A 14,785-nucleotide genomic window follows, 5' to 3' on the forward strand; every position below is an offset into this window, starting at 1 on the left:
GGATTATGGGGTGTATATAGGGTACAGGTGTTGCTAAATGCCAATGCCCTTTATTGAAGGTATATGTAGCGCAGGTCGTTGTGCTATGAGTTCGTTCTAATGTAGCTCTTATAGGTCAAGCTTGTTAAGTTAGATCTTATGCCATTTGTTCTAAAATGGGTTTGCGACCTAAAAGGTCTCAATATAGCAGCAATCTATTTATACTGTATCTTTGCAAGAGTGAAGTTTATGTGTTTTTTGTCCAATTATGTTGTGTACGGTGTTCGAATGTGTCGAATTTGGAGCTAAAGTTTATGTGATTAGTGTTTGGATACCTTGTCATGTATGTGGCGTCACACGTGTAACTTTGACGTCATCACAGCATGATGTCACTGGTTTCCATTGTGACCCCCGGATGTCTGCACCGTGCTTATTGTGACGTATGTATGATGTCATTGGCTGTCGCGACTTGTTCTTTTGGGAGCTTCTTTGTTTAATATAGATGATTGCAATTCAAAGTAAGAGCGGCGCGACCCAGTTTCGGGAATATTTCTCATTCATTTCCGCCAGATATCCTGTCTCGGGAATAAGGATTAGTACATTGTGAAGATGGGCAGCGCATTCAAATTCATATGTCTTGTAAATTATACATTAGTACAAGACTATGTATATGCAGACCAGTGCTGTAGTTTATGGATAAGTATAACTGTCTGCTTTAATTTAAGTTCCTACTCTTTATTGCTAGAATGTCAGTTGGGGTATTAAAACGCTTCGGGAATAAGTATTAGGTCCTAGCAGTTTAATGTTTGCAATTTCAGCATTAAACAACAAAACTGCAAATGTAGAATTCAGCATTATATTGGTGCAACGTAGTTCTATTTAATCGAATATAATGTAATTTATGGCCCATTATATACCGCAGATAAATTTACAGCTTTGTTTGTGTTGTGTATCTTTTCCCGCTGCAATTTTAAATATTGCTTCGTCCAAGTGACAAACAATAATGTTTGTTTTTAGTCTTTACGTCATAATAGTAATTTGGATCGTATTTTATTACGTTAAAATAGAAGGAAATTACTCCCCGCCGTTTTAGGATTCAAATGTCCTACTTAAAAAGGTTTCCAATGTTTGCTTTCGCAGTTTCAACGCATTGGTAATAGGGACAGAGCGAATACGTGTGTAATTGTAAAAAATAAGTCGTAACACCTGTTGTTTCATGGGTGTTACATTTCTAAGCATTTGGACAAGATTGAAGCAATGTTGTCACGGGTACAGTGACGTAATACATCCCATTGTTTCGTCACGAACGCTGCAGGCGAGAGGGTGCAAAGTCAAAGTTAGTCGCGATTAGTTATCACTAAAACTCGCGAAAATCGCGTTAACGTCTGTCGAGACTTCTTCTGACGTGATAACAACAGTTAGATGTATCTCGTGGCTTAGTGTTGCTATCGTTTAGTTTGCAGATGTATCTTATTGGAGGGTTTCGATGGCTAATGGGATTTATCATGAGTGTTTTATCAGAAATATCAGATATACATAGTTGAGATTTCTTATTGAATATGCGTTATTGAGAAAATTTTAAATACATTCGAAAAGAGTATAGGCATACATAAAGCATAGGATCTCGCTTATGCAGAATACTTATAAAAGTACTCGTTACAGTATTAATTAAATACAGTAAGAATTAGTAAACAGGTCAAAAGTTTAGGGTAAGATGGATACCATAAGCACGTAATATTCCATATTTCCCAAGTGTGTTTTTAACAATTAAGAGATGCGGGTAACCGGTTTTATAAGTATTTAAATTAATTCTTGTTTGCTACCAAATGGGATGATAAAAGAGAAAGAAGGCATAGACCATCTTACCCCAACTTACTATTGGTATTTTAAGGATATGTTCTTTCCTTTTTCGTGTTTTATCCACACGCGTACCCATGTCATATATAAATAGATTTAAGTGTCAAGTTACGGTTCAATTCCACTTTTCTCTCGTCACATTTTATTTACAACCCCCATTTGTAAACCCACAGTGCAAATGGAATGCTTTTCCAGACCAGTGTTTCCAAACACATTTCCATTTCAAACCTAAATAAAGTAAATACGGCAACCCTTATATTGCGCGTGCAACACTGCTACACAGTTCTGGTATTTCCTAATGGAAGACGTTCAAACATATACTACCAAACGGTACTACAGGCAGGAAATGGCCCTAAAATTGTCAGATTGCTTTTACTTTTCTTGGTATGTCACATTTTACGAGCTTTATAAGGCAGAAAGTGGACCTACTTTTGAAACGACAATTGGAACAGATAAAGTGTGGGAAAATATCATTCAGTATAGTAAAGACACTCGTATGGAAATGGCCCCAACGAAGTGTTTTGCAAAAAGATGTAACTTTTTCTAAGTCTACAAAAAACGTACTTTACTAAAAGATATGGTCTCTAGAAATAAATATTTGCCTATGGTAGTTTGGACGTCAAGCTGCGAGCATATAAAATTTACCTTTGTAAACAGTATGGAAAAATTACTATTGTTGCCACTTCGCGTAATTTGATTAGGCTTTAGAAATATTTCCTTTACAAATATTCCTTATACCTTGTAGCAAGGGCGGAGCATCTACCTTTACGTTGTAAACAGTTTGATTAGGCCAGTTTTCACGTTAAAACAAGAACCATACAAATATACATAATTTCTTGTAGCAAAGGCAGAGCATGAAATTTACCCTTTCGTTGTAAACAGTTTGAACAAATTGGAAAATGCGATTAAGTCAGTTTTATCTTTCATTTCAAGCTATACCAGCCCTTCCAGCCATATATGAATACCATTATCATTGCCGCACTTATAGATATTTTCAAGATATAATCAATACATATTTGTGAATCCGGCTTGTCGAGTGGTTTGCCTTTTAAATTGTTCTTTACAGCGCTTGAATATCGCCACAATTGCTTTTACATTGTTCCATTACTTTACAGTGTATAGGTACGTGTTAGTGCAGTTAATATTACTTCAAACGAGAAAGGTAAGTTTACCGGTATAGCCGTCTGTGGGTAAACTTTAACCCAAAATGCGTTGATTCGTGGACCATAGAGCTCTGCATTTAGTCAGCTATATATTTATGTAGTTGTATATTTGCGCGTTCGAAACGCTTAATTTTTTTTTTGCATAACAATTTTACAAAAACATTTTTCAAAACTTTGGATTCTCTTTCCAGCTACGCGAGTGATGGTGCCATTCTAAACGACCTCGACAGCCCGCAGAAACACTGGGAGATCCCTGATAGGTGAGGTTTTATTTTTGGAATAATAGCATACCGACTACCGTGTATATACATACGTGGTAAGCGAGCACGAGGTGTATGAAACAGAACACCCGTGGTATAACGACTGTAGTTGCCCGCCATGTAAGGATAAATAAGTTACATTCATTCGTGCGTTATATATAGTAGGATGGGGTAAGATGGGACATTTTCATTCTCTTTTATCGTTTTATTTTGTAGTAAACAAAGAATTGTATAACTGCGTGTCCTCATGACTTAAAACAGGTTTGGTAATTATTTAAACGCGAGTCGGAAATATTGGGATATTATGTAATTATTTAAACGCGAGTCGGAAATATTGGGATATTATGTTCTAACGGTATCCCATCTTACCCAGACGTACTATTTTCAGCATCATACTAAATTATTCTAGACATTCAACAATCGTAATTACCACGATCATCATACGTCATCCGATTACGTAATGTAATCCTTTGACGTCATGAAAACCAGTGGTGCATGTACGACCGTTACGCATTAATGGTTATCCTAATAATATCCGGTACTACGTAATAATTAATACGATTTCTATGTTAACGTTATCCAGTCGATATTCGTACAATGGTAAATCGGCAAAGATTTTCTATACACAGTTTATGATTATACTCTTTAAAAACGAACTTTTTAAAGCCAGTTTTGAGCTAGATTTTATTAAAAATAAACGTTTCTTATGCCATGACAAAGCTTTGTAAGTTTTAAACAAAAATACGCCGCAAAATGTTTGAATTAAAGCAATAAATATTAAGTTTATTTGGTATTCATAAGTATAAAAGAGAAGAATGTCCTTAAAGATTTTGATTGATTATAAGACTTGATAGCCAGGTCTACCACCGCTTAACGTAAAGTTACTTATGCTTGTGGTGTACGTTGTAATAATATTGGTTTTGTGGCTCTTATAATATGAAGATTTCTTTGTTTGTCGTCCCTTTATTGATTGTTTCTGTCCACAAGTAAAAGTTGGTCCGTCTTTCATAAATTGGCGGTTCGTTTATTTAAAACTTCTTTCTTGTGTTTGTCTAGTTATCTCTTTCGCGTGGTACCGCGCCGCGTTCGGTCTGTGACGTCACTGAGGGTTTTATGTCGGAAAAAGAAGATTAGGGTTTTAATAAAAGACATCGAGACGCAATTAAAGCGCTTGGATTTGAAACGAATGCCGGTTTCGATCAAGACTTGATGGTTGGCCAGTTAGTACAATGCATGGTTTTACATGCTATGCTACAGCTTATGGTCTGACAGTGTTTTAAAGCATTTGGCAACAGCTTGAGCTACATATATCATTTAAAGCAGAAGCAAACCAAGGGACCTGAATTCAATAACCTGGTATTGGGATAGCTTTAAATATTCAAGGCGTTTCTTATACAAAAGTATGAACATTGTGTCGAGGATAGTTTCACTTGTGAAGAGTTTTAACTGGAAGCATGAAAGGAAAGTAAATAATAATTATTAAGTGCAGTCGTAAAGTATAAACTCAACTTTAGTTTGTATTTAGTGATGCTGTTAGCAAGAAATGAATGGTTACGGTATCACTGCTTTAGAACATTACTTGTACGTATGCAAAACGCATTTGTGGTACATTAAGGTTTTTAGGGTGGTATGCGGGTGACGTATATAGGTTTATTAAGCAAAAAACATAACAGTAAATAAGTAAAATAATGAATTTTCTTTAAATAGTTTGTAAGTCAACGCGATTAGAATTGATTTCAAAACCGCTGCTATTAAAAAGTAATTATTAAGTTCAGCAAACTGTAGTTTAGCAAAAGTGGCGGTTATTATAAGTTTTATTCAATCCTATATTGTCTAACAAGATTATGATTTAAACGGGATCGACTTGCGTCAATTTGCGCTTCCCTATGGGAGCTTAACAAGGAATATAATGACGACAGATTGTATAACGTCTGGTGCAGGACGCAAATCTTATTAAATAGCATCAGACGAGTAAATGGGTCGCTATGTTTACAGTACGTTAGTACAGAAGACGAGATTTATTAAAAACTAATGTTTCGTCTATAGATGCTAGGGCTAATAAATTCTTCGTATTTTTTTGCTGGAAATAGCTTTTTTTGCCGGGAGCTGCTATAAAAGATTAATAACCCAAACGTAGTGTATGTAACAACAGAAGCAGTTTATACATTTGCGAGATATAGTGGAGTGGAGGAAGATGGGACACCTTTATCACATAACATCCAAACATCCTGATTGTATTTTAATCAATTAACAACGGTCTATGGGAGTCGTAAGGATACGTTTTATAATTCTTTGAATATTCTTTGTTTACTACTTAATGGAACGAGAAAATAAAGATAAAAGGCGTCCCATCTTCCCCCACCCTACTCTGTATATATTTATCTTTTGATTACGATAACAAAGAAAGTTTAAATTAAAAATAACGAAAGTATATTTTACAGCAAAACGACAGTCACATATACGTCAGGGCTAAAATGCTAAAAAGCGCCTTAGGTTTTAGGTTGAAATGTCCTATATAGATTTTGTTGGTAGTGTCAGCCTTAGTTTTAGTTACTATTCGATTCTGTATTACAGGGTGCTTATGTTTTAATGCTGTCAGCATACGCCGTTTTAGTAACATTGTAATCAATAATTAAGATGGACCATTGATTAGAATGCATTAACTGTCTTTAGCTTGTTACGGCTGGGCTATAAGCGTTGGATTAAATATGATGACGTCATCTGTTCGAGAGTTTTTGGGTCGTTGGTTGTGTGGGTGAGATTCCAACATAGATATCTTATATATATATATATATGTTTCTAATGTTGTTGTAATACAATTTGTCCTAGCGATGTTTACATTTAGTAGTTTTTCGTTTAATTGGGGTTTGACGCGTGTGTGCATTTGGTGTTAAAACCGTATCCTCGTGACTTCCATAGACCGTTGTCAGGATATTTGAATATTAGGTGCAAAAGTTGTCCCGTCTTTCCCCGCCCTAATGTATAATGTATTTTTTATAAATTCAGAAAAATATTTTTATGACGTATAATCTGTATTGTGATGTCAATTTCAGCATTGACGACGCAAGCAGCGTTAGCAGTTGTGACATCAGCGATTGCATTGCTGACGTCAGCACCGACGAATTATCATCAAATAATAACTCCCCGTTCCACTTGAACAAACATAGAGAGGACAAGGTCACGTGGGGTGGTCTTGGAGGTGGGCTTTCAAAGTCAACCATGGTAAGTTATGGTTTCGTTAACTGATATGTTTAAATGTTTGTTTTTAAAATCGAAGTTTTTCACCTAGTGGTCACTAAAGGGCCGAATTGTCAGCCATACAGAAAAATAATCACCCACAAAGTTACATACATGGTAGCTCGTTAGGGGACACAAGGTGTAAGAAACAAAACACCCGAGTTATAACGACCACCGTTGCCCTACCACACAAAGACAACTAAGTTGTTAATTGTTTAAAACACGATCAGGATATTTGAATATTATGTGCTAAAGGTTTCGTGTTCTCCTATTTTACTGTATATTAAATTATATTTATCCCTTCCTACGTGTATATCTCGCCGAATGCAAAGGCTAGCGTTTACGATCCTTTATTATGACGTCATAAATCTCGCGACGCCGCAGACACGCGCTTACAACCACGCCCATAACACACCCATTTACCACCAGGCGATTGAAGGCAGTAATAAATCACAGAAATTAAAGAAACGTGGTGGATTTGGAAGACCACCAACCGGCAAGCCAGGTAAACACCTGTATATCATTCACTTTTAATTGCATTTGCTTTGATGTTAGTTATTTCAACTTTCTATACCATTGTAAATTGTTGTTGACTTTAATCATTGTACATTGTTTAGTCAATGCTAATTGTATTCACTTTGATGCCAGTTATTCCCAGTAAACTTATCAAAGAAATTGTAATTGTTGTTTTTTTTGGTACAAGAAACATTGTACATTGTTTAACCTTTGATTAATTTTAATTGTATCTACTTTTATGACATTTACAGTAATTTCCATTAGCAACGAATTGTTGGTATCAATTTAAATACCCATTTTATCATTTAGTTAATTCCCTTTAACATGATGTTAGATACAATGGGATATGGTAAAGAGAGCCATTTTCACTTGTTTCATATATACAACACTGTCTGTGCAAGGATAAATATTATTATTTGTTTTTACTTTAATGATACAGTTATTTACAGTGAATTACCACAAGAAAGAATAAATAAATTTATTCATTGATTTCCTTAGGTTTAAAAGCCCCCGGTTCAAGTGTTGTTGGCAGCAGACTTGCTTGCAACACGTTATCATCGAGCCCATCTGGAAGCCCCACGCCTAACCTGCTTGGTTGGTTGCTCTATTACTAGTTTACTATATCAAATAAAACGTTATATGTTTAAAATATAGTAGGGGTGGGGCAAGACAGGACACCTTTAGCACACAATATACAAATACCCTGATCGTGTTTTAAACAATTAATTTATATGTTTACAACCAAATGGGACGAGAAGGTATAATGAAAAAGTGTCCCAACTTCCCTCCTCTACTATATTTTAAACATATAAAGTTTGTCCAGCACTTTTGGTTAGTGATTAGGCACTGAATTATACCTAAAGAATGCTGGGTTCGATACAGATCGGCGTATATATCCTGGGCAAAACACTTAGCAGACATTGCTTTAACCCAGTTGTAACTAATGGGTTGTAGAATAGAACTTAAAAATCATGTAATCTCGGGTGTCTATGAATACCATTAATAAGCGTTAAAGTTAACATATATAGAAAATGTTGAAAAAACTATTAAGATTATAATTGTGTGTACAAGTTTTAATTTAACATTATATTAAAGCAGGGCAAAGAGGAACACTGGCATACAGGAGTCTTCCAAGGCCAAGTAAAAGCAACCTTACTTCTGAGAAGGTAATGTTTAGTAATATAAATTTTTGTATGTGCATTTTTAAACGGTTGTAGCATTCTAAATGGGCAAGGTTCTATAGAAAAGTTGTAGTAATTTTTTCACCCATAAAATTTAAATTTACAAACTTAGAAATGTTATAAATATTCTAGCCGGCCAGTTCCCCGCTCGCAACAAGTCATGCATCAGTGAACACAGGAAAGAATGAAAGTTTCAAACGATCACCCTCGTTGCAAAAGTTGCTTGGGTTAAACTCAAAGAAGGTAAAAATGATGATAATAATATATAGTAGAGTGGGGAAGAAGGGACACCTTTAGCACATAATATCAAAATATCCTAATCGTGTTTTAAACAATTAACAACGGTCTATGGGAGTCGTGAGGATACAGTTTTATAATTCTTTGAATGTTCTTTGTTTATTACCAAATGAAACAAGAAAATAGATTTAAAATGTGTGTTTTCCCCATCCTACTATATGACGATATAGGCATTCCAATGATATATTCCAAACATACATAACGTTCTATTCTATGTGGGTGAGGTCAAGGACTTGGAATTCAGGCCAGATTTGGCATATTACCTTAAAACCATAGTGTTTACTATTCTATATAAGTAAGGTCATATTGTGCATTATGTAGGGACCTGAAATTAAAGTCAGATTTACCCCAATACTCAATATTACACTCATAGTTACATGGTATATATACTTATTACTTACTTATACTCCCAGACCTTGGATAACGACCCCACCATTGTAACTAACCCTCGCATCCCTACAACCCCTGAAACATCATCACCCAAGTCAACTTATATGGATGTGACATCATCGATGACATCATCAATGACATCATCGATGAGGGGAATTGTGACATCATCACAAAGTAAGACAACCGTAACATTGTAATAATGGGACATTCTCTTTGGGTTTATTTATGAATTGTTTTTATTATTTTTATTTGTAAAAACACACAAAAACAAAATTTCAGTTCGACTATTATTTTCATTTTTAAACTTTCTTTTTTATCACCTCAGATTCTTATATCTCTCCAAACAAACCGAACATGAATTCCTATAACAGTCTTGGGAGGCCAAGAAGTAAGTTAAAGTTCTTGCCTACATTGCTTAAAAATGTTTCAAAGTTTTTAAACTCCCCTACTGAGTCAATTAAAAGACAAATACCATATATCTGTGGTTCTTAACCATAATAGTTGTAACTTTTATTTGTTTTTTTCGATTATGGTAGCAAAGATTAAGTCGTTATTAAAACGAAAAGATAGGATACAGCAGCAAAACAACAGTCGTTTAAACACATGACAGTTAAAACATATTTACATTTAGTTTGTCGAAAAAAGTCTGTATTTAACTATCCATGCTGTATCTTGTAACCAAATGTAAATTCTATTTCCATTTTCCCCTTAGCAACCTCTCCCCACAATGGTAACACCTCACCTCTCTCGTACATGAGTTTGCCCCGGCGTTCCTCGAGGTCGCCATCTGTGACATCGGGTTACAACGGCAACGGTTGCCCCGTGACAAGCGGCATGAGTACATGGTCGTCACCAAAAAGGAACAACCCCAACAGTGCTTACAGCATCAGCCCTGCACCGAACAACCCCTACTCAGTGAGAAATACCTTTTTAGATCTTGATTTACGACAGAAATTGCACAAGTTCTTTAAGTATTTGTTAGTGTTTGATCCAGTAATTAAACCGAAATGCCACAGTTATCCTATATCCCAAACCGGGTGTTCTTATACATCTTAACAGCTGCGTTACAAGTTCTTATGGCAGAGATCAAGTATTTCTTAAGAATGGATTGTTTGACTGATTGTTACTAAAAAATTTCGAAATAAAATTTAAAAAACAGTTTTATTTATAATAATCATGCTAAGGATTGCCAACTTATATAAGACCATTAGTTCCTGCATTAAAAGCGTCACATCTGGGTGCCAAGCTATGCATTACCTACCTCTGTCCTAACAAACATATTTCACCAGGGACAAAAAAAAAAAAAAAACGCAAAAAAAGCTCTGTAAAACGCATTTTCTTCAATATCCATATGTTCCCTACCCCCAAACTGTTCTAACAAACATATTCCACCAAGGACAAAAAAAAAAAACGAAGACACAAAAAAACGCTATCAAAAGTACAAAATAACTCTGTAAAACGCATTTTTCATTATCCCTATGTTCCCTACCCCCTAAACCTTTCTATCAAACATTGTTCAACCACCAGAGCATGGATATGTTGAGCACGCCATCTTTATACTTGGATGACAAGAACAGCAACTTATATTTGGACCAAGATTTGCGCAAACATGCTGATGATGTTGCTTATGGAAGGTGAGAGCTTGGTTATTATGTTACTGTTATTACAGTTGGGGTTGTGGAATGCGAGAATAATTAAGTTTCATTCGTGGTAACTTGTAAGCAAACACGAGGTGTATGAAACAGAACACGGGTGTTCATTATAACGACTATCGTTGCCCTGCCATGCGAGGATAAATAAGATACATACGTGTAAGGTATGTCATTTTATTCTCTCTTTTATATTATAGAATTTGTTAAACTTGATTTTAGTGTTGTTACTTTTCCGTAGCACTAGAACCTAGTAATAGTTTCTAGGCAAGCATTGGCCAATCCTAAACCTTTATTTAAATTCAAACCAGGGGCGGAGTCAGTGATTGGCCGCTTCCAACTTTGCTGTCGACGTCATCATCTGTGACATCATCAAACCCTAATGTGGTAAGCATTGTGATGTCATAATGTCTTTGTAATTCTAAAACAGCTTTCCCAAAGTTTTAATTTTCTTTTGTACTTTACCTTTACCTTCACACTTATAAATGTAAAAGCAAATCATTATATTCTAAATACAGTTCCACTATATTGTTTCTGACTTGGAAAAAGAATCCAAACAATAAAAACATTTTTACTGCAATAGTTTGATAATGCCCAATTTTTACAGTCGAGGGCAATCAGTTTGAAATCTCAGGAAACTTCCAGTGAAGTGAGAAGACTTTACAAAGATAAACAAGAAAGCAACAGTAAGTTTATTGGTTTGGTCATTTATATTCTTGTGGGTGGGAGCTTGAGTGACTTATCCATGGTTGCCACTACCATGCCCACAGTCGAGATTGAAAACTTAAGTAAACATAAATATCTTATACAGGTACACGTCCACCTTCAGTGTTATCAAATGCAACATCTCTTTATTCATTGGTGAGTCATAATATACTGTATGACATCATAATACCACGTTATAATGAATGTAATAATGCATGCCCCATAAGTAATTATCCATGCTTTATGTTGTATTTGAATGCCAAAGAGCTATGCAGTTGTTGTCATACGTTTCTTGGTAAATTTATTATGTGTATTCATTTATTGTCTGTATGGGCAAGACACCTTATGGCAATGACTCCAACCCAACTTTCATAAATAAGTTGTCAAAATTGTTAGCCAGACATAATAACAATCACCTATGTGGTAACTTGTAAGCGGGCACGAGGTGTTTGAAACAGAACACCCGTGTTTTAACTGTTGTTGCCCCTCCTTTCGACTGTTGTTGCCCCTCCACATATAAATTCGATCATCCATTGTGTTGTATGTTCAATGTTGTGTGTTTGTTGTAACAGGAAGAAGAAGCAGACATTCCTCAGATGGTAAGTTGATGTTTGCATGTTTGTTTGCATATTGCCATGAACGATTATCAAACAATTATTTACCAACATATTTTGGTTCAAACAATTTTTCCAACAAAAGTTGTTGTTTGACCAATATTTTTTATCAGAGTCCTTTTTACCAAAAGTATTTTCTTTAAAGCTTTTGTTTAAATTTTGTTTTAGCAACAGTTTTTGTTCAAAGTGTATTTTAACAGAAGTTGAAGTTGGGCTCAGTGAATGGAGATGGGAGCATACAGAGCCACCTCTCTACTAGTGTAAGTATAAAGTTGGAACAAGCAACAAAAACAGTTCTTAAATATGCCTGGAAGTCTGGTAAGCACTACCAGCCTGCACTGCCTTTTGTTACATTGCATTTTCGCTGATATAGTTACATGTTTATGAGTGTATCTAAAAGGCCATGAAACATGGAAAGTCGAAATACAGTTATGTGGAAAAGCATTTGTTTAAATTTCTTGAACATTTCAGGCGAAAGTTGTTTCTGCGTTCGAAGAAAGTCTTTCAACGATGACCGACCGCTTGAGGGAGCTATCCGTCACCGCTGAAGAGAAAGACAGCGAGTTACAAGAATTACGTCAAACGATCGAAAACCTTAAACGCAATCCATCCCCTGACGGTGAGTTTATATTATTTCTATGTTGTAAAGTTTGCAGAGTCGGCTCATCACCTGAACATTGTATAAGCACATTCTGTTTTATATGGGTGAGGCACACCATGGGACCTAGGATTTAGGCCATTGCCCTATTAACCCAGGCCAAGATTGGGGTTTAGGTTGCATTACCCTTGACAGCAGGAATATAACACATATAACATATATAATGCAATCCTTCCACCCAGATTGGTCGGGCCAACCAACCAACTTAAGAAAGAAAGCTTCATCTGGCTCTCTATCAAGCATTAGTTCCAAGACAAGCGTGTCCAGCATGGGAAGCACTGAGGATGGGAAAAGAAAAAAGAAACACTGGGTCAGTGTTGCCAGATTGTTTTAACAGTGTTGCCAGATTGTTTTAACAGTGTTGCCACAGTATTTTTTAAAGTGTTGTAAAAATATTTTTTGGCAATAAAGTATTTAAATTTTGCTGGCTAACAATTCTCAATTTAAATTTTCTAATTTTTATTTTCACGCTTATTGGAGCAGGCAAAGGAGACCGGTGAAAAGGTGAAACTCATAGAAATATAATATATTGAACTCAACATATCTAATTAAAATATTTTATAATATTCATCAAAATACTTTCACAACTCAAATAATGCAAATATATATATTTGATTTTTTGTACAAGATTTTTTAAAAACAGTTTAATCAACCGAAAACCCCCTTTTTTATTAAATCAACTTTAACCATGTTTCCACCCACAGTTACGAGATTCAATCAAAACAGCGTTTGGAAAACGAAAGTCTCGACCAAACCTCGCAGCTGAGATGGAAGAAGCCGAGTCTATTGCAACGATAGCTATCCCGTGAGTTTTGGTTGTGTTATATATATTAGATGGGGTGTCAGGTCCTATGCTGTGGGACTTGGATTTGGGCAACAGTTGGCCCATTATCTTAAACCATACTGATTTCTGTTTTATATGGGTCGTGTCCTGTTTTGTGGCACACTATAGGACTTGAAGAGTTGGGCTAGAGTTGGACCATTTTTCTAACATACGTGGTGTTACGCTATTTGTGACCACTTCAATGATCATCATCAAATAAGGCGCACAACTTTACTTTTTTTGTAATAAGAAATTAAATCTGTAGATTGTCTAACTTTTTTCACAAAACTATCTTTTGAGTCTCTACTCTTTTTTTCATTTTGAAAATATCTCCTTTCTTTCAGAGAGCAAGAAGACAGTGAGACTGTTGCTAAGTTACGAGAAGAACTTCTTCAAAAGGAGAGAAAGTTAACGGACATTCGATTGGAGGCGCTCACATCGCAACATCAGTTGCATCAAATGCAAGATGCGATGCAAAGGATGAGGGTGAGTGGGTTAAAGTGGATGGGGGTTGAAGGGGGTAAGGTTAAAGCAATTCTAGAAGGGGTTGTGAGAATTAGTTGGTGATTTGTAAGGGTGCAGCAAGTAAAAGGTAAAAAAACACTGGTTTAGGGTTGGAAATAGGTAGGTGTTCAAGGGGTAAACTATTATGTAGAAAATAAGGGCATGCTCTCAGTCACCCAAACAGCTATAGTAAAGCTTTTGGATTAAGGAGTGTAAAGCGGGTGCATATGAGGTTAACAATGATAACATGAAATTTGTGTGTGGGTGTTGGGTGTGTCGGCATGGACCCAACTTTGGCCTACATCCTGAATGTCCTGGTGTACCTTGTTATAGGAAGGGGGGGAAGGTTCATACCAATACTGCAAGGACATTAAACTGCCTTTATAAAAATAGTTTAACCAAAAAGCTGTATCAGATTTGTAACATGCCTTAGAGCAACAGTGTATATGAAGATATATTTCAATAATCTTACACCTTAATTACAATAACCTTACACATATATTTCAATGATCTTATATATATTTCAATGATCTTATGCATTTTTCATTATTTTTATATCCACAGTCTGAGATGGAAATGTTAAGATTGGAAAATGAAAGATTGAACAAGCTTGGTTTATCAACAATGTCACTGGATATGGTTTCACCAAGCAATGAACGCTATATGGGTAAGTTTGTTGTAGTGAGTGATGTACCGAAGTTTTGGATATAAACTTTATTGAGGACCTGGTTAAAGAGCTCTATATAAAGTGGATAGGAATAATAATTATGCAACAAATATTTTTAAGATCTACAGACATAAAAAAAAAAATTAAAAAGAAAATAAAAACATTTTTAAAACATGTTTGGTCTGCCTTGAAACCTTTTTTTGTCATAGCAATTGTTTTTTCTGACCATGCGAGGATAAAATAATTACATTCATTTAAATAAGAGGATAAAATAATTCCATATTC

The 14,785-nt window shown here is 35.5% G+C and overlaps 1 protein-coding gene across 1 annotated transcript in view; it reads left to right on the plus strand.

The window, feature by feature from the left end:
* The window catches only part of LOC100185954 (neuron navigator 3), a 24,709-nt gene extending 10,165 nt beyond the window's left edge, over positions 1-14,544 (plus strand). The window contains exons 17-37 of the mRNA XM_026837831.1: positions 3,191-3,259; positions 6,313-6,481; positions 6,926-7,001; positions 7,511-7,606; positions 8,111-8,178; positions 8,326-8,436; positions 8,904-9,054; positions 9,206-9,268; positions 9,593-9,795; positions 10,408-10,514; positions 10,841-10,916; positions 11,137-11,215; positions 11,341-11,390; positions 11,807-11,833; positions 12,049-12,108; positions 12,320-12,467; positions 12,689-12,816; positions 12,990-13,010; positions 13,211-13,311; positions 13,674-13,815; positions 14,398-14,544. Of these exons, the coding sequence (XP_026693632.1) occupies positions 3,191-3,259; positions 6,313-6,481; positions 6,926-7,001; positions 7,511-7,606; positions 8,111-8,178; positions 8,326-8,436; positions 8,904-9,054; positions 9,206-9,268; positions 9,593-9,795; positions 10,408-10,514; positions 10,841-10,916; positions 11,137-11,215; positions 11,341-11,390; positions 11,807-11,833; positions 12,049-12,108; positions 12,320-12,467; positions 12,689-12,816; positions 12,990-13,010; positions 13,211-13,311; positions 13,674-13,815; positions 14,398-14,544 (2,092 nt within the window). The remainder of the gene's footprint in view (positions 1-3,190; positions 3,260-6,312; positions 6,482-6,925; positions 7,002-7,510; positions 7,607-8,110; positions 8,179-8,325; positions 8,437-8,903; positions 9,055-9,205; positions 9,269-9,592; positions 9,796-10,407; positions 10,515-10,840; positions 10,917-11,136; positions 11,216-11,340; positions 11,391-11,806; positions 11,834-12,048; positions 12,109-12,319; positions 12,468-12,688; positions 12,817-12,989; positions 13,011-13,210; positions 13,312-13,673; positions 13,816-14,397) is intronic.
* Positions 14,545-14,785: the final 241 nt, after the last annotated feature.

This window comes from Ciona intestinalis, unplaced genomic scaffold, assembly GCF_000224145.3.
Source record: "Ciona intestinalis unplaced genomic scaffold, KH HT000025.2, whole genome shotgun sequence".
Taxonomy (NCBI): Eukaryota; Metazoa; Chordata; class Ascidiacea; order Phlebobranchia; family Cionidae; genus Ciona; species Ciona intestinalis.